The sequence below is a fragment of the Balaenoptera physalus genome (assembly GCF_965194825.1).
Source record: "Balaenoptera physalus genome assembly, chromosome: 14".
Taxonomy (NCBI): domain Eukaryota; kingdom Metazoa; phylum Chordata; class Mammalia; order Artiodactyla; family Balaenopteridae; genus Balaenoptera; species Balaenoptera physalus.
In genome coordinates, this window is record NC_138893.1 from 37,289,996 (window position 1) to 37,312,660 (window position 22,665).

A 22,665-nucleotide genomic window follows, 5' to 3' on the forward strand; every position below is an offset into this window, starting at 1 on the left:
TCGTTTCTGTGCGAGGGCTTTCTCTAGTTGCAGCGAGCGGGGGCCACTCTTCATCGCGGTGCGCGGGCCTCTCACTGTCGCGGCCTCTCTTGTTGCGGAGCACAGGCTCCAGACGCGCAGGCTCAGTACTTGTGGCTCACGGGCCCAGCTGCTCCACGGCGTGTGGGATCTTCCCAGACCAGGGCTCGAACCCGTGTCCCCTGCATTGGCAGGTGGATTCTCAACCACTGCGCCACCAGGGAAGCCCTAAGCTGCTGCTTTCTGTTGTAAGGGAAAGGCGCTCCGGGATTCAACTCCGAGCCCTCCCTGCTTCAGACACATCTTCATCTGGGCTCCTCCCCAAAACTCTTCTCCCTTCTCTAACGCTTCTGGGGCATGCTAGCCAGGCTGGGCAAGTTTCTCAGGGCACAGTGGTCCTCTTCCCTGGCCTGACCTCTGGGAGGTGTGGTGTAGGGCTGCCCAGGAGAAGGGGGTCTGCCGTTTTATCCCCCAGAGCACAGGCAGGACCACCCTCAGGGTTAGGCCTCAGGTCAGGCGCTGAGCACAGGAGGTGCTTGGTCCTCCTGTGGGGTTGGACAGAAGAGAGGCGTTTGGATCCTCTTGGCTGCTCTGCCTCAGTAACACTGGACTGAGGCCCAGAAGAGCAGTCAGTAGCACTGACACAGGCCAGGACCCAGAGGGCAAAGTGGGGACTAAACCCAGAGCTTGCCAAGGAACAAGCAGACCTTTCTTAGAAAACTCCTCAGCTGTGCCATGGCTGCACCAGTCTTGGAAAGAGGACTTCCACTGTAAGTAAGAACAACTTATGTAAACACATGGTCAGGGCAGAGACCCTCAGTTTTGGCTGGAATCCTGGCCACTTCGGCTCTTGTGAGCTTTGCTTCCATTCTCAGGAACAGTCAAAGTGTTCAGCATGTAATTCAAAGAGAACATGTAGAAAAGGCCAAGAAAACTCAGGTGAAGAGAGAAAAATGGATTTTGAATGTGGAATTCCATAACCAAATTTTATAACCAAGTCTTAGATGGCAGATGGGCTTTTCCCGCGGTTGAATGCTTTTTCCTGGATGACCTTGGGAGGGTAAAAAATATATATAACAAAACTTCATTTGGCAATGGGGGTTGGAAGATCCAATGTTTTTATTTCAGTAATTAAACTCCTGATCAACAGCATACTATATCATAAAATGTTGGCTTTTTAAAGCCGGTTTGAACTTTCACACAATCTGTTTTAACACTGGCATGCACACCTACATACATATATACTGAGATGGTTCTCATTCACTTAAAAAATTTGATAAAACTAAAATGTTAAATGTACACTGTAATGAAAACACTGTTGTAACACCAACCAGATGGCTTGTATTCCTCGGAAAATTATTTAAAGCATTTTGACTTCGATAATTTCGTTATTTAAAGAAATTCTTCTAACTGTAAATAAAGGCAGCTCTTTGGCCCAGTGCAATGGCTCCTTAATTTGCCTAATCATAAGAATCACCGAGGTGCTTATTAAGCATATGAATCTCCAGGGTTCATCAAGTCCTTCCGTATCTTAATCTCTAGAGGCAAAGGTAGGAATCTGCACTGACCCAGGTAGTCTTATGATCAAGTAAGTTCCAAACTCACCTTAGTAAAATAGCAAATGGTCTTTGGAAGCTGATATTTTTTTTAAGTCTATGCGGGTAGAATTAGTTCATTTGATCAGTTTTAATTTTTTAAAACTTTTTACATGAAACACTTTTCAAATCATAGTTTTATGTTCAATGAAAAAAAGATGTATTATGTATGACAACCAAACGTAAGGATCGATCCTTCTTGCCAAATTTTGACGAGAAAGTGACAATTGATGTTTCTGTCTAAATGTCACCAAGCAGTCATTTAAAAAATGCTTTACTAAAACTGTATATATTTTGAAAGAGTTAAGAGCCGCTATTGACCAAAATATCCAAGTGGTTTTTTAGAAATCTCTATATCCTAGAAATACAGGAACTTAAGTTTTTATGAAATCTTCATTTGCAAAAACCTACTTGGCTTTTACCTATGGTGAAAAGAATGAATGAAAAATTAACAGATGAATTCATGAAACAATCGGTAGAAAAAGAGTGGCCTGGTGGTCCCATGATTGTTAATACCAGCTACACTGCACTGAGGGCCCGTCGTGGAAGCTCTATGTCTATTATCTTCTAGGCTCACAACAGCTCTGCAAGGTGGGCACCAGTACCTTCCCCCACAGATGGAAAGTCTGAGGCTTCAAAAGGTTAAAACGTGCCAGCACCACACAGCGCAAAGCTGGTTGCAACATCTGTTCTCAGGTCCAGCCACCAGTCTGCACTCTAAACGACCCTGCAGCAACACAAAGCCAGGCAGTCACTGCTGTCTTACTGGAACCCGGAGAAAATGAGATATTGAGAAGCATAGCAAGTATCGATTACAGGTTGAAATATATTCTACTTGAAGTTTTCCTATTGAACATAACACAGTAGTATATGGCGTACATTTTCCTTCTATGTGTATCACTAAATAAATTTTCATTTAAAAGCAATTACGAAAATCCCAATCCTCTTAAAATGTATTAAATTGATCTGTAAGCATGTGCATCTTTTTTCAATGAGAATTCTCTAACTGTCCAAATAGTGTCCCCAGGTTAATTTTTAAAACTCCATTCCACTTAACCAAAATTTTTCATATTTGGAAGAATAAGAAACCCTAAAATCTAAAGAATTTTTCAAAGTCATTCTAAACTGAAATGTACACAATTCCATTAAGATGAGTTTTCAAGAGAATCAGTCATTTAATGCCTAACTTCTTTAAGAGTATCTGCATATACTTGTGGTTTGATTTAAAAAAAAAAAAAAAAAAAAAGAAGCTTCCAAATTAAAAGTGTTTGGGATGTGGGGAAAAAAAGAACATGACACAGATTCAAAGTGATTATCCCTAAGGTCTTTTCAATCCACTTCACCTGAGGGTGAAGAGTTTTATTGCCAGTAAAAAGCTTTGGAAAGTCGAGAAGATATTGCATAATTAGTCACAGAGTTAGCAATATTTGGCCCAGAAAGGTTTAGTATGACTTTAACTTAACATTGCATTATGTCCCATAATTGTCTGAAATTCAAATTTCTGAATTTTAAGAACCTGATGAGATTCAAGGTGAATGAGGCTTGACAATTCTTTCACAGTAATTCTGTTTGCTTAGCCTCTCTAAAAATATAGCTGAAATAGATTTTACGGACAACTCTGTATGTTTCCGTATTTTTGTTATATATGCTTTCTCTCATGACAATTGTTACAGAGTATTAAACAAATTGGGCAATCATTTTGTTTTTAAATGATTATATTTTTGTATTCACCAGTTTTGTCAATTTATTTTTCCAGGAGAAAAAAATCAACATTTAAAGGGCCCCCCAAAAAGCTAATAAAATTGCTTGATGGTTTTCAGGAGACATTTACAAACTTCGCTCAATTTTCTTTTCTTTTTGAGAGAGAGAGAAAATATCATAGGGAGGTAAAAACAACCAGCTCTACTCCCTAGCCCCCCAAAAAACCCATAGGCTATAGATTAAATTGATCTAAGAATTAGTCTTATTTTTAACGCATGGAAAATAGCAAAATTATCATGCCAACATAAGGAATATATACTATAATTCATAAATCCCTAATTATCAAAACAATGACATAGTCATGGTTAGATGCAACCTAACAATCTTATATATGATGCAACTACATATTGTATGATCATTCCTGTTATATATTACATTCGTTCCCATCAAATTAAGCTGGCTATGTCTAAATGGCATTGTGAAATAAACATTTAATATCACAATAGGGTCATATTCTGCTACTGCACAACCATAGCATGCAAGTAACTATGCATTAGCTGTAAACAGTAAAGTGTCATTACCTTCCAGAAATCCAAAGAACATGATAAGTACATAGATAGTACTAAACATCAATTATAGTTAAATGACTTTCATATTGAACAAAACTATATTGTATAAGGCAGTTTTAGATATTTCTGTCACTGCTCTCTACATATATTCTGTAGTTCCCTTGAAGTTAAGAAACTGCAATTCCAAACAAGATCTGTTAATCTACTGAGTTCTAGTGAACTGTTGTCAAAATTAGGACACAAATGATTCTATGTTCCAATGTGAAAGCTGTCTTCTATCATTTTTCCTTTCTGCCGTAATTCAGATGTTTGAATCATTAACAATATGCTAAATGTGGGCAACAATGAACTTATTTTATTTCTTAAACTGGAGACTCTCTCATGACACCAATGTGCTTGTGTTAGAAACAGGAATACTGTAGATGCTTCCCAGCAAATGCTCTTCTCTACTTGTGTTCTAAGTGAAATAGTTGGCAGGAAGGAACCTGGGTCATTTTATGACTTGGAGGAGGTGCTGTCTGTAAAATACTTTTCATAATGTTTGTAAAAAGTAGATAAAATCTAGCCGCTAGGAGAGGAAGGCCAAAAGAACATGATCTGTTCTTATAAAAATGCAGATGGATCATTTAGGTCTGATCCAATGATTCCTAGGCAATTAAAAAATTACCATATTAGAGCAGAAGCTTGCACACTGTAAAATAACTATTTCAGCTCTCTTTAGGTTTGTGGTACTGGAGGCTGGTTTGGGAAGGAGGGCAAAAATTGATTGCTGGACAGGCTTTTCCATGCTCTATCAGCTCTGATAATGAGTTAGGCAGTTGGCATGGACGACAGCAATGTCCTCTTCACTCAGAATTCTAATAAACCTCCTGTGAAGTTGCATATACCATCCATCCAAATGGACTCATTTTGGTCTGCATTCCAGTTAGGTGGAAAATAGTCACATTTGAAAACTGAGTTTGGACATGATATGGTCCTGTGAAATATTTAAATACATTGCTTACATCCTACTAAATCAAAATCCTGCTTTTACGTTTACATGAGATAAAACAGCATTTAAAGCCATTGCAATTTGTTCATTTCCTGCTCATATACAAGTGACTTAAGTTTGCTTATGAGGCAAAAACTGTACAATTCTCATCATTCAGGCATTATAAAATGTCTTTCTTTAAAGTCTTGGGATATAAACAGTTTGGTTTATATGAATTACATATTTTTCATCTGCATTAAGAAACAATATACATTTTTTTTCCAGAGTAATGTTATCTGTGATAAGCCTAAGATAGTCTTAAAAACTAACTTTATCACTGTGACCATCAATACTGTTACTTTGATAAAACTCATGAACATTCTTTGGCCACTCAGGTCATTGCCCATTTGCAGGGAACTGTATCTGGGCCCTGGGACCATACAGAGATTTGCCTCCATAAAAATCGAGGCCACAGACCAGCCTTAATGGAAGCCATTTACAAAGTCAAACATTACAGAACCTCCAGGAGCAGTTTCTATTTCTCAGACACACGTTCCTTGACGTGTTGAGAGGTGGTGTTTTCGATTTCGGACTCCTGAAGTCTTGTCTTTACTATCTGAAGGCTTCTGTTGTGAAATATCTATTAGGGCACTGGCAATTGCAAGGCCTGGAAAAACAGGAAAAAAACACTTAAATGTTTGGTTACATATTTCTGTGATGGCAACAGTGGTGGCCTAGCATTGTTTTACATTCAGCAATCAAACATTTAGCTGCTTATTGGAAGTAGTTTACCCTTTACTTAAAATATTTTTTTTAATTGAAGTATAGCTGATTTACAATGTTGTGTTAATTACTGCTGTACAGCAAAGTGATTCAGTTATACACATATAATATATTCTTTTTTTTAAAAAAAAATTTCTTACCTTGGACATACAAACTGTACACATGAAGAAGGGCAAGGATCTAAAGAAATTAACTGACTGACACTGGACAATCAAATCAGTGTGTGACAAAACATCACAATCAGTTGTGGATATGACTCCACACCTTTGTTTCTATGTCTGAACACACATTTGTTCTAAAAGTATAAAGAATTTTCAGTTGTGTGTGTGTGTGTGTGCGTGTGTGTGTAACAAAAGTCAGTATATTAAGATTTTTTTTAAAAAATTAGAGCAGCTTTAGGTTTACAGAAAAATTGAACCAATATTGATACATGATTATTAAGTAACGTCCATAGTTTACATTAGGGTTCACATTTTGTGCTGTACACAAAGTTCTATAGGTTTTAACAAAAGCATATTGTCATATACTCACCATGAAAGTATCATACAGAATAGTTTCACTGCCCTAAAAATCCCCTGTGCTTTACCAATTTATCCCTTCTCTTCTCCTGAGCCTCTGGTTATCACTGATCATTTTTTTTTTTTTTTTTTTTTTTTTTTTAAAGGCTTAGGTGTTTTGTTTTGTTTTTTTTAATTAATTTATTTATTTATTTTATTTTTGGCTGTGTTGGGTCTTCGTTTCTGTGCGAGGGCTTTCTCTAATTGTGGCAAGTGGAGGCCACTCTTCATCGTGGTGCGCGGGCCTCTCACCATCGTGGCCTCTCTCGTTGCGGAGCACAGGCTCCAGGCGCGCAGGCTCAGTAGTTGTGGCTCACGGGCCTAGTTGCTCCGTGGCATGTGGGATCTTCCCAGACCAGGGCTCGAACCCGTGTCCCCTGCATTAGCAGGCAGATTCTCAACCACTGCGCCACCAGGGAAGCCCACTGATCATTTTTTAATATCTCTATAGTTTTGCCTTTTCCAGAATGTCATATGGTTGGAATCATACAGTATGTAGCCTTTTCAGATTGTCTTATTTCACTTAGCAATATGCCTTTAAGTTCCACCATATCTTTCTTTTGGCTCGGTGGCTCATTCCTTTTTATTGTTAAATAATATTCCATTGTATGGATGTACTACAGTTTTTCTATCTGTTCCCCTATTGAAGGACATCTTGATTGCTTCCAATTTTTGGCAATTATGAATAAAGCTGCCATAAACACCCATGTGCAAGTTTTTGTGTGGACATAAGTTTTCAATTCCCAAATACCTAGGAGCACAATTGTTGGATCACATGTAACTCGATGTCTTAGCTTTGTAAGAAAGTGTCAAACTGTCTTCCAAAGTGGCTGTGCTATTTTGTATTCCCACCAGCAATGAATGAGAGCTCCTGTTGCACCACATCTTTGTCAGCATTTGGTGTTGTCAGGTTCTGGATTTTAGCCATGTGGCTGTATCTCATGGTTGTTTTAATTTGTAATTCCCTAATAACATATGATGTTGAGCATCTTTTCATATGCTTATTTGTCATATGTAAATCTTCTTAGGTGAGGTATCCGTTCAGATCTTTTGCCCATTTTTAATTTTCTTGTTTGTTTTCTTATTGTTGACTTTTAAGAGATTTCTTTTACATTTTGGATACCAGTCCTTTTTCAGATACTGTAAGTTCCTTACATACGAACGAGTTTCATTCTGAGAGAGTGTTTGTAAGTCCAACAAAGTTAGCCTAGGTACCCAACTAACACAATCAGCTATATAAGTACTGTACTGTAATAGATTTAAAATACTTTTCACACAAATAATACACAAAAACCAAACACAAAAAATAAAGAAAACATTTTCAATCTTACAGTACAGTACCTTGAAAAGTACAGTAGTACAGCTACAACGTCGCTGCTTTTATGTTTGCTTCCTGACATCCTGGGCTTGAAATAAAGATAATGTACTACTGTACTCTATACAGTACTGTACAGTAAAGTACACAAAAGCACAACCACTTGTAGAGGATGCAAGCACATGACAATGTACACCAGACATGTAAACTAATTACGTGATTGGACACGTGAACGCACGTTCACATCTTTGACAGTTCGCAACTTGAAGGTTCGTATGTAGGAGACACTGTATATGTTTGGAAAATATTTTCTCCCAGTCTGTAGTCTGTCTTTACAGTCTCTTAAATTGCTTTTAAGAAGTAAGAAAGTACCCCAGGGATAGAGTTGTGGATGCACATAGAAGAAAGATGACTTGTAGAAATTTAGCTGATGTCTTAAATATAAGAAAAAGACCATTAGTATTATCAGTAGAATATCTACACAAAAGTGGATCTCTAGTTATCATAAGTAATTGAAATAATATTGTTTTGTTACACTGTTTTGTCCATTGATTGACAGGAACATTTGGTAAGATGTTCAGGAATAGTAAAGCCTTTTCTAAATTTATACAAGAAATGGCTCAACCAGATACCCTGGTTTATCACAGCTACACAGGAATCATTTTATCTAGTTTTGGTTTTTGAGTAAAATAAAATGTGCCAAATCCTCATACTAAACCACGAGACCAGACTGCTTGCTTTGAGAAGAGGTCACCAGTTTCCCTTCCCTAAGGTCTTGGAGGCTTGACTGTGAATTGAGCTGAACCAGTCCCTGAGCTCTCACAGACATCTTCTCCACGTGCTGCTCTTAGAGGAAGGCCTCACTTTTGGATCTCATCCTATACAAGGTGTCATTGAATTATTTCATTCCTGTTGCTCAATTTATTCTAGGTAAGTCTCAAATATGACCTGGCAAGAACGGACCTCCAGAGATTCATGAACAGAAGGAAATGCCAGTGAGGGGAAATGGACACTGTAAGAGGAAGTTCGACTAGCCTAGCGCAGTGCTGTGGAAGTCAAGGGAGGAGAGAGGTCAAGGCGTCTGCAAAAAGTACCTAAAGGGCCAGCATGTGAGGCTTGCCAAAGAGGCCTTTGGATTTCCTCAAGGAAGATTCTGGTGATCCTTGAGTCATTTCCATACTTAACTGAGGATGGAAGCCTGAACAGTTAAGCAGGGAATGGAGTGAGAGGGAGTGTGGCCAACAGACATAAGTCTCATGTGCAAGATGTTTGTCGATGGAAAGAGGTAAGTAAGCTGGTACGTAGGGGAAACAGCAGGGTCAGATGAGATGTACGTGAATGCATATGATTATCTGGGTACATATATTTTTTTAAAGATAAAAGGAGTTTCAAGTACATTTGAAAACAGAAGAGAAGTTATTTATGGAGAAGGAGAAATTAATGGTGTTAGAGAGGGAAGGAATTAAAAAGTTACAGTCATCACTGGCTAGGCTGATAATCTTACATATTTACCTTTTAATGGTTGATGTTAAGTAACCTACTCTTTCAGGATATTAATAATTATCCTGAGTTTCTTAGAGATAACATAAGTTCAAAGGTTCAAATTTAAGTAAAATTTACTTTCTTTTTTAATTTTTTTAAAATTTACTTTCTTGACCTTTGAAGAGCACAGATGAACTTCTGAAGTGTCCAAAATAGATGTTTTAACCACTTATTAATGCTGTGAGAAATAATTAGTTTGTTATTTCTGTAAGGGAGGGGGCTGAAGCACATTATTTACAAAAAATCAGAGACCGTGGTTGTGCTAAGTGAAAGTTCAGTACAGACAGACCTTAAGTTTCCACAGACCTCCTGGCACACTTCTGGCAAAATTTACAACCTTTTGTTATTTCATCTTTGGTAGCATCTTATCCAGAGACAGCCAAATATGACAAATAATATACATCTCTTTTAATGTGAACAGAGATCACTTACACTAATTCCAGTGATCACAGCATCCAAATATGAAATCATGTTATTCATTAAACTACGGCATGACCTCGTCCAAAGGAGCCCTGAGAAACAACACTTTCCCACTTACATGTGGCTGCAAACATTGTTTTCCATACAGAATATACAGAGCCAAGAGAAAAGTAAACAGTTTAAGTGGCCAAAACAGGAAATTCTATGCTAATCCTAAACTGTCACTGTATCTTTGTATTTGGGGTATGTGAATGTGAAGTCTGGGTTTACTAATGATCTGTAAGCTTAGAAACACATTCAGTTGAAAATAATTAATCATAAACCATATTTCAGTCCTTAATTTAAAACTAAAATTACAAAGCATGCTTATTTTTAATTTGACAGCTTTTTGTCCTTTCCTATGAAAACTGAACAATCAACTGAATTTTCAGATTCTGTATAAATGGCAATATGTATGCGGGAAACCCTGCTTTCCTCCATGCAGTGATATTTGAGTGTCCACCATGTGTACTCACAGAGGACGCCCAGAGGGCCACTTGCCCAGGTCTTATCGTCTTAATGGGCCAAATGATGCTTTCATTCAAATTTAAGCTTGAGTCCTTCCCTGGACCACACAGCTGGTGGCAAACCATGAGTTCTTCTGCATTTTAAATCCTGTAATTTAATTACAAACAGCACAATAATCAAAATAACTCTGTGTGTGTGTGTGTGTGTGTGTGTGTGTGCGTGCCTTGTGTCAAATTGTTAAGTGTAAGTTTTTATTACTATGCTTGAATTTCTTCATATTTTAATATATGGAGAACCTTAAAACACAGCAACAACAACCCAGAAATTGCTAGGTCCTCCTTCAACCTGTAAGAGGCCCTGGACACAAGAGTAAACAGGAGAGACAAGAACCCTGTCTTCTTAAATTGGCTAGTGTGTGGAAGACTCATGAAAAAAGAGAGAAATTAATTTCTACCATTCCCTTGCAGCTAAGGAATCTAATTTTCTTAATTGAGAAAAAGAAAAGTCAAGTCAGTAGCTCTTTAAAGAAAGACAATATTGCTCCCCTTCTCCCTCAAAATGTAACAGTTATATGCTGGTGAGGGACCGAGGATACAAACAGACAATGGCCAGACCATCTATAAAAACAGAACTCTGGCCCACAGGCTGTAGCAACCTGCACAGGAAACCAGTCTCTTATCTATAATAACCAGCCCAAGAAGCCAGCCTGCTATGTCAGGCTTGTAGGAGTCAGACTGCCATCTCTAGTAACAACCCAGGGAGTCAAACAATTACCCCATAACAATGGGCCCCAAACAGCCAGGACTTGATTAATAACTGACAGATTCCCTAATGTTTGTCCCTGCTTCCAACTTAGGACCAACCAGAGAAAGGGAAATATGCACCCCTCACCAACCACAGAGAATGCCCCGCTTCTAGTTAGCCTGCCGCCAGCTTTCCAGCCTTCTGGAGCCAACAGCCTCCAATAAGCATATACTTGAAGCTTTCTCTTTTTTCCATTATAAAAGGGTCCCACACATTTGCCTGTCGTTAAGTCTCTGCCACAGTGCAAGCAAGCGATGGTGGATGACTCCCTTGCTATATGGCAAGTTCTGAATAAATAATCTTTGCTTGTAATTGGGTTGGTCTTGGTTCATTTTCACAATGACAGTGAAGAAATAAAGGTGGCTTGAGATCTTCCCTGGATTTAAAAAAAAAATACGTATCAATAAAATAAAAGCAACTTAGAAGTAAGTTCTCCATATCGCCCTTTGACGCAAACGCTCTCTCCTGGTTGAGATTTCCCGAGGAGCTTTTTCCTGGTGAGAGGTTTTCTGCCGATGACCCCACACTCTCCGTGCCCTAGGAGAAGGTGTTTCCTCCTGGTAGGAGGCCGCACAGTGGCACACCCCCGTGCCATTAGAGTTCCATTAAAATAGGGTCAGTCCAGAAGATCATTTTTCAACAAGTCACACAAATCATCTGGTGAAATCCACTTATTGTGTTCTCTAGGCCTAGCATAGTTCCTTGTTATCAAAGCAATACAATTAACTGGGGGAACAATTCATTATGTTAGACGGGTGTTCTAAAGGAATTTCACTTACCGTGTCAAGATGATGCAGAGACACTGCAGGCTAGCAAAATTTACATCACAATATGCCAGTAGATTCAATCAAAATGCTGGGGTTTAAATATTTATTATAAGCTTTACCTTTTTTGCACTTTTAGTTCTTAAATACCAGACACTATGACATTTAGATTATTTAAATATGAATTATAAACCTCATAAGAAAGAAAGTGCCATCTTCTGTTTCCTCTTCCATTTCCCATGGCCTCTTGGCATTTTGAACTGGTGTTCGATAATGGGGAACATCACCAGTCGCTGCTCTGGTTCGCCCAGGGCAGGACAAGCTGGGAAGGAAGCAGACTTGTTTGGGACCATGCAGATTTCTTTCCGAACACGGGCACAGTTTAGTTGTTACTGGTTTGGATGCTAAGAGCTACCAGAGGTATTTAGTAAAAGTAGAAGATGCACCCAAATCAGGCCTTTACCCAGGACCTTGGATAAAAACAATATTTTTCTCCTAAATTTAAGAACTTCGTTTCTCAATAAGCATGTGCAGGCATGCCCTAAAGAGGAAGCGACGGAAATGAGTAACAGCTAAATATTTAAATCGTAAATATATCTTTCTAAAACCACTAAATTTGCAAAACCACCAAGGAGAAACATCAGGAATTTAGGTATCTTTAGTAAAACTCTAGCTTTTCCTAATGGAAGTGAAACGGTATTAGTAGATGCCAGCAGTAACAATCTAATCATACAATTACTGATGTGTGTTTTTTTTTACAATTATGCAGAACAATTAATAAGTACAGTAATAAAATACTGCATATCAAATGAAATTGCCTCATTTTATATACAAACATAGCACTTCCATTTTACATTTGAACAAAGCCTCAGATAAGTCATTCATTTTGAAATGCTCTCCTCCCAAGTCTGTGTAAGAGCAGGCACCACTATATATTTTAATTTCCCAAGAAAACAGCTCCATTAGGTGTGAAAGGTTAATTGCGGGTGTAAGTGGAGCTCAGGGAATGGTTCAGGGTCTGTAATGAATTGCACAACCTGCTTCAGGAAGACTTGAATGAGCACTGTTAACTGTTCGCCCGGCTGAAATGTTTTTACTACCTCATTTACTATGTCTTCTTTTACGGCTTATATTTGTAGTTCTTCTAAACCTTTAATGGCTACAGTTTTACTTCACTGTAATCAGATTTAAATGGAAATACCATGCTGGGATGTTTAAATGTTTTCCCTCTGATTGTATATAGCTACATACTACTGATCAGAGCCCTGGCTATCCTTCACACAATTAAGAAAGTGACTTTGGGAAACTTTGATGTTGCATAGACTCTAGCTGTTGTGCAGACTTAATTTAACATTCAGTGTGGCCACCCTTGCCAATATGCAACTAGGGCTGGATGCATAATTAGAAAATATGCATTTCCACTTTAATTTATCTGTTGGAAGGCCAGCACAACTGAAGTCATTATTAGGCAAAACTCCAAAGGTTACACTGTTGGACAAAAATTGAAATACTTCAAGTGCTGAAGACACCGGAATGACAAATGGACCGTATTTGTCTGAGAGTTTAAAGAAATGTTTCCCTTCACCTACTAGAAACCAGTGACAACTACAGATGTCAATGTTTAAATACAAATGATAATTGTATTCTGGTTATAAAATTTTGCTTGGCTTTTAACACATCCTTTTTTTTTTTTTTTCCTGTGCTGCGCAGCTTGTGGGATCTTAGTTCCCTGACCAGGGATTGAACCCTGGCGGGCCCTCGGCAGTGAAAGCTCAGAGTCCTAACCACTGGACTGCCAGGGGATTCCCAACACATCATAACATTTTAAAGTTTAATTTAGACACACAGTAAAAGTTCTACAAAATGTAGAACTCTAGCACCACAGTGCTGAGTACTCCCTGAATTTTATGTGAACTCTTCCCTCAGTAGTTAGAATGAGCTGAAGAAATCATGGCCATTACTGTCTCAAGTCATTGTTCACTGCAAATCCTCACGGTTCTTCACGAGTAAAGCTTCTTTTAGATCGTTATCAGTTTTGATTTTAATTATATACTAGGAAATTTTATTGATTCATTTAAAATATTTTGTGATTCTTTTTTTAGAGCCACAAACATTATAAGAACCAGCTCTGCAGCTACCATGTTTTTAAGTAAATTTCCAATTGAGAATTTCCTGTTTCCAAGGCAACTGGGAAAATATTTCCTAGTATTTCCTTCCTTCAATTAAACAAATCTGATATATGATAATCCCTTATTTAAAAAAATTATCCTTAATTTAATTGAAGAGCTTACTGTTCATTGAAGAAACTGAACCATAGCAGTTTTGTAAAAATAGCAATATTTTAATTTCCATTAGGTAGAGACATCATATTTTAGCATTTCTAGTAGTACCATGTCATTGTTTGCTTTAGATTAAAAGGGATTATATGTGAAAGTATTTACAAACTATAGAGTATTATACAAAGTGAGTTAATAATTTCAATAACAGAATAAGTTACTACCATTAATAATAAGAAATCACAATCAAATTACAAATATTCAGAAAACTCCAAAGTCCTAAGGGTCAAAAAATTGTTTAAACAGCAAATCACTTCATTCAATTATTACTTCTCGAGTGCCTACTATATGCCAGGCACTGCTCTGGCCCCTAAGGGTTAAGCAGTGAATAAGACAGACAAGACATAAAAGATTCTCTACCTCATGGTGCTTATTACATTATAGTGGATCAAGTTCATATATTCTTTTGACCAAGTTATTGTGAGGACTGAATGTAAAGGGCTTAGAGAAGCGCCTGGCACATAAAAGCTCAAAAATGTCAATCATCATCATCATTAACAGCAAGTGGGAAGTTTGAAGTCAAATTGGAAATTGATAAAACATTGGGCACTCAAGATTTTGCCTCTATCCTTTAGGATCACTCATTCATTCAATAAGGTATTCAAAACCCAGTATGACTATCAAGTGGAATGCCTAATAAGGGACAAAATTTGATGGAAAGATGGATTCAAAGACTCACAGACAGTATCAGTTTAGAGCAACACCGTCTGTGAGGTGATAACTGTGTACAGAACTCAAGCCAGGATTATTTTGATGCTTTGGATAATAAAATTGAGAACCTGCTCACGAACGTATGGACGGCTCGTGCGTGTCACCTGCTCATTAAGGAATGTGAAAATAATTGAAAGCGATGATGGCAAAACAGATGAATGACGATATTCCACAGAGAAAACACTGTATGACTATTACTTGTACTATTAGAGATACCACTAATAATTAACTTTCATCCATTTTTTAGAGTTTAAAAATGCTTTTACGTTAATTATCTAGGTTCTGTTGAAGTGGGTCAGGAAGCTATTTTTGTCCTTGCTTCACCGACGGCCAGAACAAGGCACAGAGTGATTAAATGACTAGTTCAGGCTTGCACAGCTGGTGGTCATGGGGGGACCTGAACCCAGGACTCCAGATCCTTTGACTTGCACTCTGCTCACGCTATAGCCGTTAGAAGGAAACTGCTGATCTGGTGCAAATGACTAACACGCGATTGTGAACCAAAAGGAAAAGAAAAGCAAAAACTGGTAGGGATGTGAAATCAGTTATGGTCAAAGGCATTAATTAATGTTGATGTTATAAAAACAACAATAATAATATAAACAATAACTATTCTGTTAACATCGATATGATATGCCAGGCATTGCCCTCCGCACTTTACATGCATTATTTTACCCGTTTATGCAGACAGGAGTGGGTGATAATACAGGTTAAACCCATAAACATGCATTGAGGGCACATTGCAGGCAGCGTGGTTGAGGCTGGCTGTTGTCAGAGTCATTACCAAATAGCATCCAGCGAGGACAACGATGCAAGGGCTCCTAGATTCGCAAACAATCACACAGAGACAAATTCTATGAAGTTGGCACAAGGCAAGAGGGAAAGAAAGATAGAGGTGAGATCTGCAAGGTGGGGGCAGAGATCAAAGATTCCCAGGGGAGATGATCTCTGAGCTGAGGTTTGAAAGAGGAGACGGAAGCTGTCAGATAAAGAACACTGGCATGAGGGGTGTGGTATGTTCTGGGTAGAGGGAACTAAAACTTCAACAGCACGGAGAGAAAGGATATTTGGGAAACTTCAGGACATTTGCTATGGGTGGAACACAGGTGCAAATGGGAGAATGATGAGAGGGAAGAAAGAGAGGTAAGCAGAAGGGGGTCACATGATTTTTAGGAGTGAAGAGGCACAATCAGATTTTTATTTCAAAGAGACACCTCTACCGGTAGCACTGACAGACTGGAGTGGTGGGTGAGGCTATGATTATTAAAACCAGATAAGAAAGCGACAATAAGGAGAGAGAAAAGGGATGAACAGGACAGATATTTAGGAAAGATTAATATGGGAGATTAAAAATAGGGAGAAGCCTAGTACGACTCCCACGTACAGCTTGGTACGCCTTGGGTGGCTGGATGCATACAAATGCTACTTACTACCATATGAAGGAGAAACAGGAAGAGTCAGGGTGTGTGAAAGGTGGGGGATCATTTGCTTAGTTCTGGACCTCCTGAGTTTGATGACCTGCGGGGCATCGTAGTGGAGATGTCTAGTTGCATATGCAGGTGTGAAGCCCAGGAATAAGTCTAGCCCAGAGAGGTAGAGTTGTGGTGATCTGCATGAATTGAGTCTGAAGACTGTAATTGTACGGATGGGTAATGCTAGTTGTTACAATAGTTAAACCCTGCAATCTCAGTGGCTTAGCAAAAGAGAGGTTCATTTCTCACTGTATAAAGTCTGAGGTAGGAGTCCTGATTGGTGTCAGGACGTGTGTGGGGGAAGAGGAAAGAAGCACGGCACCTGCTTTATGTAGTTATTCGGGGACCCAGACTGATGATGCTTCTGCCATCTTCAATCTGGGGTTTCCAGGGCTGCCTTGAGCATTGATGTCTAGGTGGCAGGTGGGAGATGAGAGGGTAAAAAAGGTTCAACCCCTTCTAAACCACCGTGGACCAGAAAAGCTCAAGACACTCTGTTTCAATGCCATTAGCGGGTACTACTTCCCAGAAACAAGCCTCCACCAGGGGAGGGAAGCAGAAGTCTTGGGTGGAGAGCCAGCAGTCTCTGCCACTGGAGTGGGTAAGGTCTGGTAGAAAGAGAGTAAGACAGAGAGAACGACCAAGAAGAGGGCTGGTAATGGAGGAGCAGAGCCCATGAGAAGATCCGAACACCCAGAGAGGTAGAAGAAAGCCAGGACCGAGATAGTCCACAGACTCTGTAAGGCTAGGCAGTGGCTGGCCATGACCTGCGGATCCTGTTTCTGTTTGCAACAAATAGCCCCCAAATTCCATGACAACTGTAAGCCAGCTGAGTTTGTGGCTTCCAAGCTTTTCTTGATTTGAAATTCAGAACGTCCCTTGAGCGATTTCTCTTGGAAGGAAGTTGGAGTAGGTGGCTGCTAAGGTCACTTCTGGCTTGACGAATTTATGACTGCAGCTGCCCTTCTTCAGCAGGCCAGCAGCGAGGACCCAGTATCATTGCTGGCCTCCTCTCTCACGCATGCTCTCACGTGGCTGCCACAAGCATCACTGTGAAGCCAGGGGACTGGCTGCGTTCAAGAATTTCCTTGTTAGAGATCTGCATTCGCTTTTGCTAGCTGGGAAGGAATGGACATACTTCTACCCCAGTGAGAACCACACTGGTAATAGGAGGCATGGGTTGTACTTACTGTTTGTTAGGTGTGGTTTTTATGATGCCAATAACACGGGTAAAGAAACTGGCTCTAAGTCTCAAATTGGAAAAGTGAAGAGACTGGGCAGCATCAAAGACCAGCCTGGGACTTGATCTTACATCTAGCAATCTGAGAACAACCTAATAGGCATTTTTTTAAGTTTAGTTTTCTAATTTTTCAGATTATATTACAATTCTGTCTTTATAACTCTGCCTACCCCTCACGATTGGGAGCACCTTGAAAGTGGGGATTATGTTTTCATTCACTTTTATATCCCAATGCTTAGTCTATGATGGGTGGTCAATAAACATTACTGGAATGACAATTAAATGATGTATTACGATGCTATGTGCTTCTAAGGAGGTGAATTCTGACTAGAATTAGATTACAAGTCTCAATGTTACTTTACCTTAAAGGTATTTGGAAATATAGTCTGGCCTCCTCCTTGTTTCTCTAATCCTTGTACTTAGTTGCAGAGAAGTTATTGAGAGGAGGGTGGGAATCAGGCAGGCCGGGGGAGGGACACCACAGCACCAGTGTGGCTATTGTTAATCTACTGTCCAAGAAGGTGACCCAGGGGAGAGTTACCTGCATGATGCCACTGTGCTGCAAAAGTGTCCAGCCCCTTCCTGAGAACTGGGCGTGCTCACCTCCCGAGTGTGAGAGCTACACTCGTGAGCATCGGGCTTGGTATTTTGGTCAACACTGTCCCTAACAGGTTTTAATACGTGTGGCTGTGTGTACAATATTGATGAAAAACTGAAACAGCTGCCACACTTGCTTGGCATCAAAGCATTAGCAATTTAACTCTCCCTGAATGTCTTTGCAGAGACTTTTAGTATTTTAAATCAACTTTGGTAGTTCGACCATAAGCTTCCCTCGTTCCTGGATGGACCACTTCCCAAAAGGAAAAATCAGTTTACCTTTCATGTTCTGAGATCTCCCTGGAGATTGTTCAAAGTTAGAGCCAACACAAAAACACAAATGATTTTTTTTTAAAGAAACTAGATTACAATTTTAAATCAAGGTTAAACAGTGTTAGGTGGTGATGTGAATCATTGCTTTCCAATCATTGCTTGCATTTACAGGAGAGTATAGGAGACAGTTACAGGGCTTATATACTCTACACAGATAAACTCCACTGAATATTAAAAAACAAGCTATCAACCAAAAAAATGAATTTTAGTATCATCCAAGGTGATGTTTCTGCTCCTCTAAGTTCATAACAGTCAATATTTTAAAAGATATTTCAACATTAAAAGAAGTTGAAAACATACAACTATCTCTGCAAAGTCAAAATACAATTTTAACAAACTCCAATGGTAAAGCAAATTTATGCCTTCTATATAAAAACTCAGATCATTACAAAAATGGGAGGGAAAAAACAGATAAAATTATGCAAATCCTCACCTCTGGCCATTTAGATAAAATGGATGAGAAAATGCTATACAGAATCATGATTTTTCCATTAATATTATTATAAATTTCTTAGACCTTACCAAAAGTTATTACGGATAACTTAATGGCCAAAGGCATTTTAACAAAAACAGATGTGTCTGTAGCCAAATTGATCCTTGATAAATCTCTTTTGCTGAAGGAAAAGGCAGTATAGTTGGACAGTATATTTCTCAAAATGGACTTCAAACCATTCCTCTGATGTTTGCTAAGTGATCCAGGACCCCAGATAGTACATATTCTCTCCAGTAATTCAAAACAGGGACTTTGTGGAAGTAGTTTGTTTAAATGACCTCCTTTAATCTCACAGAGGATAGTATAAAAGAAACCTTCATTCTCTGATGCAATTTTGAGAATCTGACTGAGTACATCCCATAAATGCTGACCCTTCTGAGTGAAAAAAGTATCAGTTTGCCCCACTTTGCCTTTGGGAGGAATGAAAGTGGCCTCTGAGCTACTGTAAATTGAGAAGTGTCACAAAGAGTCAGCACTAGTGGAAACCTTTCCAACCCTACAGGCAAGTAAATCATAGAGAGAGCAGACTTCAGAGTCACCTGGAACTTTCTCATGTTATATCCAGGGGGATAAACATTGCTCTGCATTCACTCCAAGTTAACTCCAGACACAAAGAGAATTCTCACACATTGTTCCACAAGCCTGGACTACAGTTTCCTAAGTGAGTTGCCAAGTGTATCTGTAGAAGGGACATCTTGCTGACCATAGGTTCCTCACAGGTAGCAATGAAGTGGGTCAAGAGATGACGGATGGAGACAGAAATTCTTACAAGCACATGTGATTACAGAAGGCCCGCTGGACACAGTCAGAATGTCACTTGTGGGGAGGGATGGAAGACTTTGCCCTCTTTATCTGGCATATTCACTTTAGATGTTATCCACTTACTTTCAGTAAGTGCCTCAGCTAGCAGAAAGATGAAAAAACTTGCTTTCAGGTCAATAAAGGAAATCTCTATGATCAGTGGTTGATTAGAGCAGGATCTTCTAAGCGGGAGGCTCTGGCCTGCATTTTGTAAAGGGTTTTCAAATTAGTCTTACTCTGAGATCTGGGCAAGGGGCCAGTTCACCACCCAGCTGCCGCTGACTTTCAGCCCAATGGTCCATGATGAGTTCCCATAATTAGAGGAAAAAAATTTTTTAAATAAGGAAAAGAAACTTATATTTTAGAGGCATTGAATCTAAGAAAGTAGAGTACAGCAGAAGCATGGTACTATCAGGTTTTAAAAAGTACATATATTTTGTCAGATTTGGTTTCATATTCCTTACTCCAAACATTTACTAAAGTTGGAGAAATGCAGATTATAATTATTATTCGCAAAGGTGTTTATGACTTGCCCTAAAAAAAACATAAAAGGGGATTTTGAAAGGACAAACTATAAATGGCTTATTTATAATTGACTAAGTATGTTGAGTTTTCTCTGCTTTGTGTGTGTGTGTGTGTGTGTGTGTGTGTGTGTGTAAAACTACCTTTTTAAAAGCATTTTGACAAACTGGGATCATGATTATCAAAACAAAAGCAAGTCCTCTATGAATAACTGCATATTTTAATTAATCATATATCATTCTCATTTCACTTTCTAGAGTTGCAAATAGTCAACCAGTTGTTTGTGTTTCTTTGGTCAACAGAGAATTGAGAGAAGAAAACAGAGAAGCAAAAATATTGATCTTGAGCTAATGAGCCACAGTGCCAAAGGGCTACCCATTATTTCTACAGAGTTAGAATAATTTGCAAAGGATGGAAAGTCAGTGTTACAGAAAAGCAGATCCTAATGCTCACGACTTAGATGTCCACCGTCTATCAGCAGGACTCTTAGTTGCAAGTTTAGAGCACTCTTTGAAGGGGATTATAGACAACGTGATCTCTAACAAATGTTGGGTGAGCTACCTGAGATGAAGTATGACTGTCTTTGTAAAAAAGAACCTACTTGCTTGGCCAGAACTGTCCCAGCTGAATCAACAGCTAAACCAGTTATATTCAAAATTTAATTTTAATTCAAATAAAAGCAATTGAATTGTAGGTGACTGAATTACCTGGCTGTTTCAACTGTTCATATCAGTATCCAGTTATGGTGCCCTTTGTGTATGACTAGATCATATTCTGAAGCTTATTATCCAACATGAAGAGTTGTTACACTCCAATTCTGAGCATGGCCTTTATTTAGATGTGTAATTAAACATGGCAGAAGCAATGTTCGGGGCAAACGTCTAATAAATCTCTAGTGTTCCTGTGGGATGAAATATATTGTTTAGTAATTTTAAATGACTAAGTTTTAATTTCGGGAAAAGCCTGTTTAGAAGAAGGAAACAGGACACATGATGCCACATGAAGATAACTTTAAAATATGGAGCATTGGCATTAAAATGTGAATTAAACATAGCGTATCAACCATAGCCACACCACCTTAGACCAGGTAATGAGGAAATATTTCCTAAACTTCCCGCAATGGCCAATATTTTAATATGCAAGGATCTCTAGCACAATCTTTGAAAAAATTTTAGGAACTATACCACCAAACTTCAAGAGGTGCTTCTCTCACAGGTTATTTAACCTTTCTCAAACATTTACATTGGATTGATATTTGAAAAGAAAGGTGAACTGAAAAGAGAAAAAAATATATTTTATATACAAAAGCAATCTGTTCAACTTTCAATCTTTAATATATTGACATGTGTTTTGTTCTAGCATTACTCAAAATTAGCTTTGAGATAAAAGTTCACATTAATTATCGATAATGTAGTCTAATCACTGCTGACATTTTGAAAGAAGATATTAAGGCAGCCAAGATAAACTAAAAAGTGGGTGAAAAATATTACATATGTTCATCCCAGGAAGCCTATAGTGCTCCTCAATGAGTTCATTTTTTTCTTAAACTAAAACCCTGGAGTCAAGGTAAACTAATTGGGCCCTCTGACCTTCTCAAGCATGAGCTCCTTCATACTTGGCACTTCTCTGGTTCTTAGATGATGAGACAAAAAGATTTTGGATGTATTTCAGTTTTAATTTCATCGTTCTATCGATTTTTATGATTTTAAGTATGACATAAAAATAAGATAGGGTGTGTCAACGGCTTCCCTTTCTCAATTTAAATAATTAGCCCTAGAATTAAGTGAAGATTAAATCTAAGCTGGCACTACCTTTTGAATTTAGTGAATATTGCAAATTTTAATATTTAAAAAAACAGGTACTTTTATTATTATACAAAAATTCCTAAATCCCAGTATGAAATATTTGCAACCCAACTTAGCATCTGCAAATTTTTCCTTTTAAAAAACATAAGCATAAATTAGCTCCAATAGTTTGTTTATTTAGTCAATATAAAAAGTTGAAATTTCTCCTAGTTGAACTGAGTGAACAAAACAAGCATTAAATGCAGTTATAATACAAATGCAAAAGAAAATACTGACTTTGATTGTCTCATGTTCTTCAGGATAAGTATTCTAGAAAATGAGGTTTGTGTGATAGTTACCTCAGTGAGTTTGGAGATGCCTTTATTTCTTACAATCTTATTGAAATGAATTTAATAATCTTAAAAGTATGAGGGAATCAAGCTCACAGGACGCGTTTCTAAAATCATTCTTAAAATCTTATTCTACTAAAAAAGATGCTTTTCACACATATAAACACATACGTATGTATATGCATGGAGTTTTAGATTAAGTCCTAAGAACCAAGAACTTACAAAATATTCTATTAAATTTATACTGGTTCTCTTTGTACTATCAATATGAACAGAAGCAAAATACTCCCTATGTAAAAAAAGAAAAAGAAAAAGAAAAAAACCTTTTATTTCTGGTTTTGATGAGACTATTCAAACAAGGAAAAAGGTAAGATCATCAAAAACTAAATCTGGGGCCCTTGGTTTGAGATAATTAACTAATCAATAGACAATTCTTCTCAGGGACACATAGGACCAGACATTTATTAAGGAACTCTTCAGA

The 22,665-nt window shown here is 38.3% G+C and overlaps 1 protein-coding gene across 8 annotated transcripts in view; it reads right to left on the reverse strand.

The window, feature by feature from the left end:
- Positions 1 to 22,665, reverse strand: part of ATRNL1 (attractin like 1) — a 715,591-nt gene that overhangs the window by 32,094 nt on the left and 660,832 nt on the right. For 3 of the 8 annotated variants that reach the window (XR_014253040.1, XR_014253041.1, XM_082423366.1), the window contains exon 29: positions 5,374 to 5,520. Coding sequence is in view for 6 of the 8 variants with exons in the window: in XM_082423366.1 (XP_082279492.1) it covers positions 5,396 to 5,520 (125 nt within the window). In the remaining 2 variants the exon portion in view is untranslated. Of the gene's footprint in view, positions 1 to 1,119; positions 5,543 to 22,665 lie in introns of those variants that run through there. The other 5 variants (XM_082423369.1, XM_082423363.1, XM_082423364.1 and 2 more) reach the window with 3 other exon arrangements.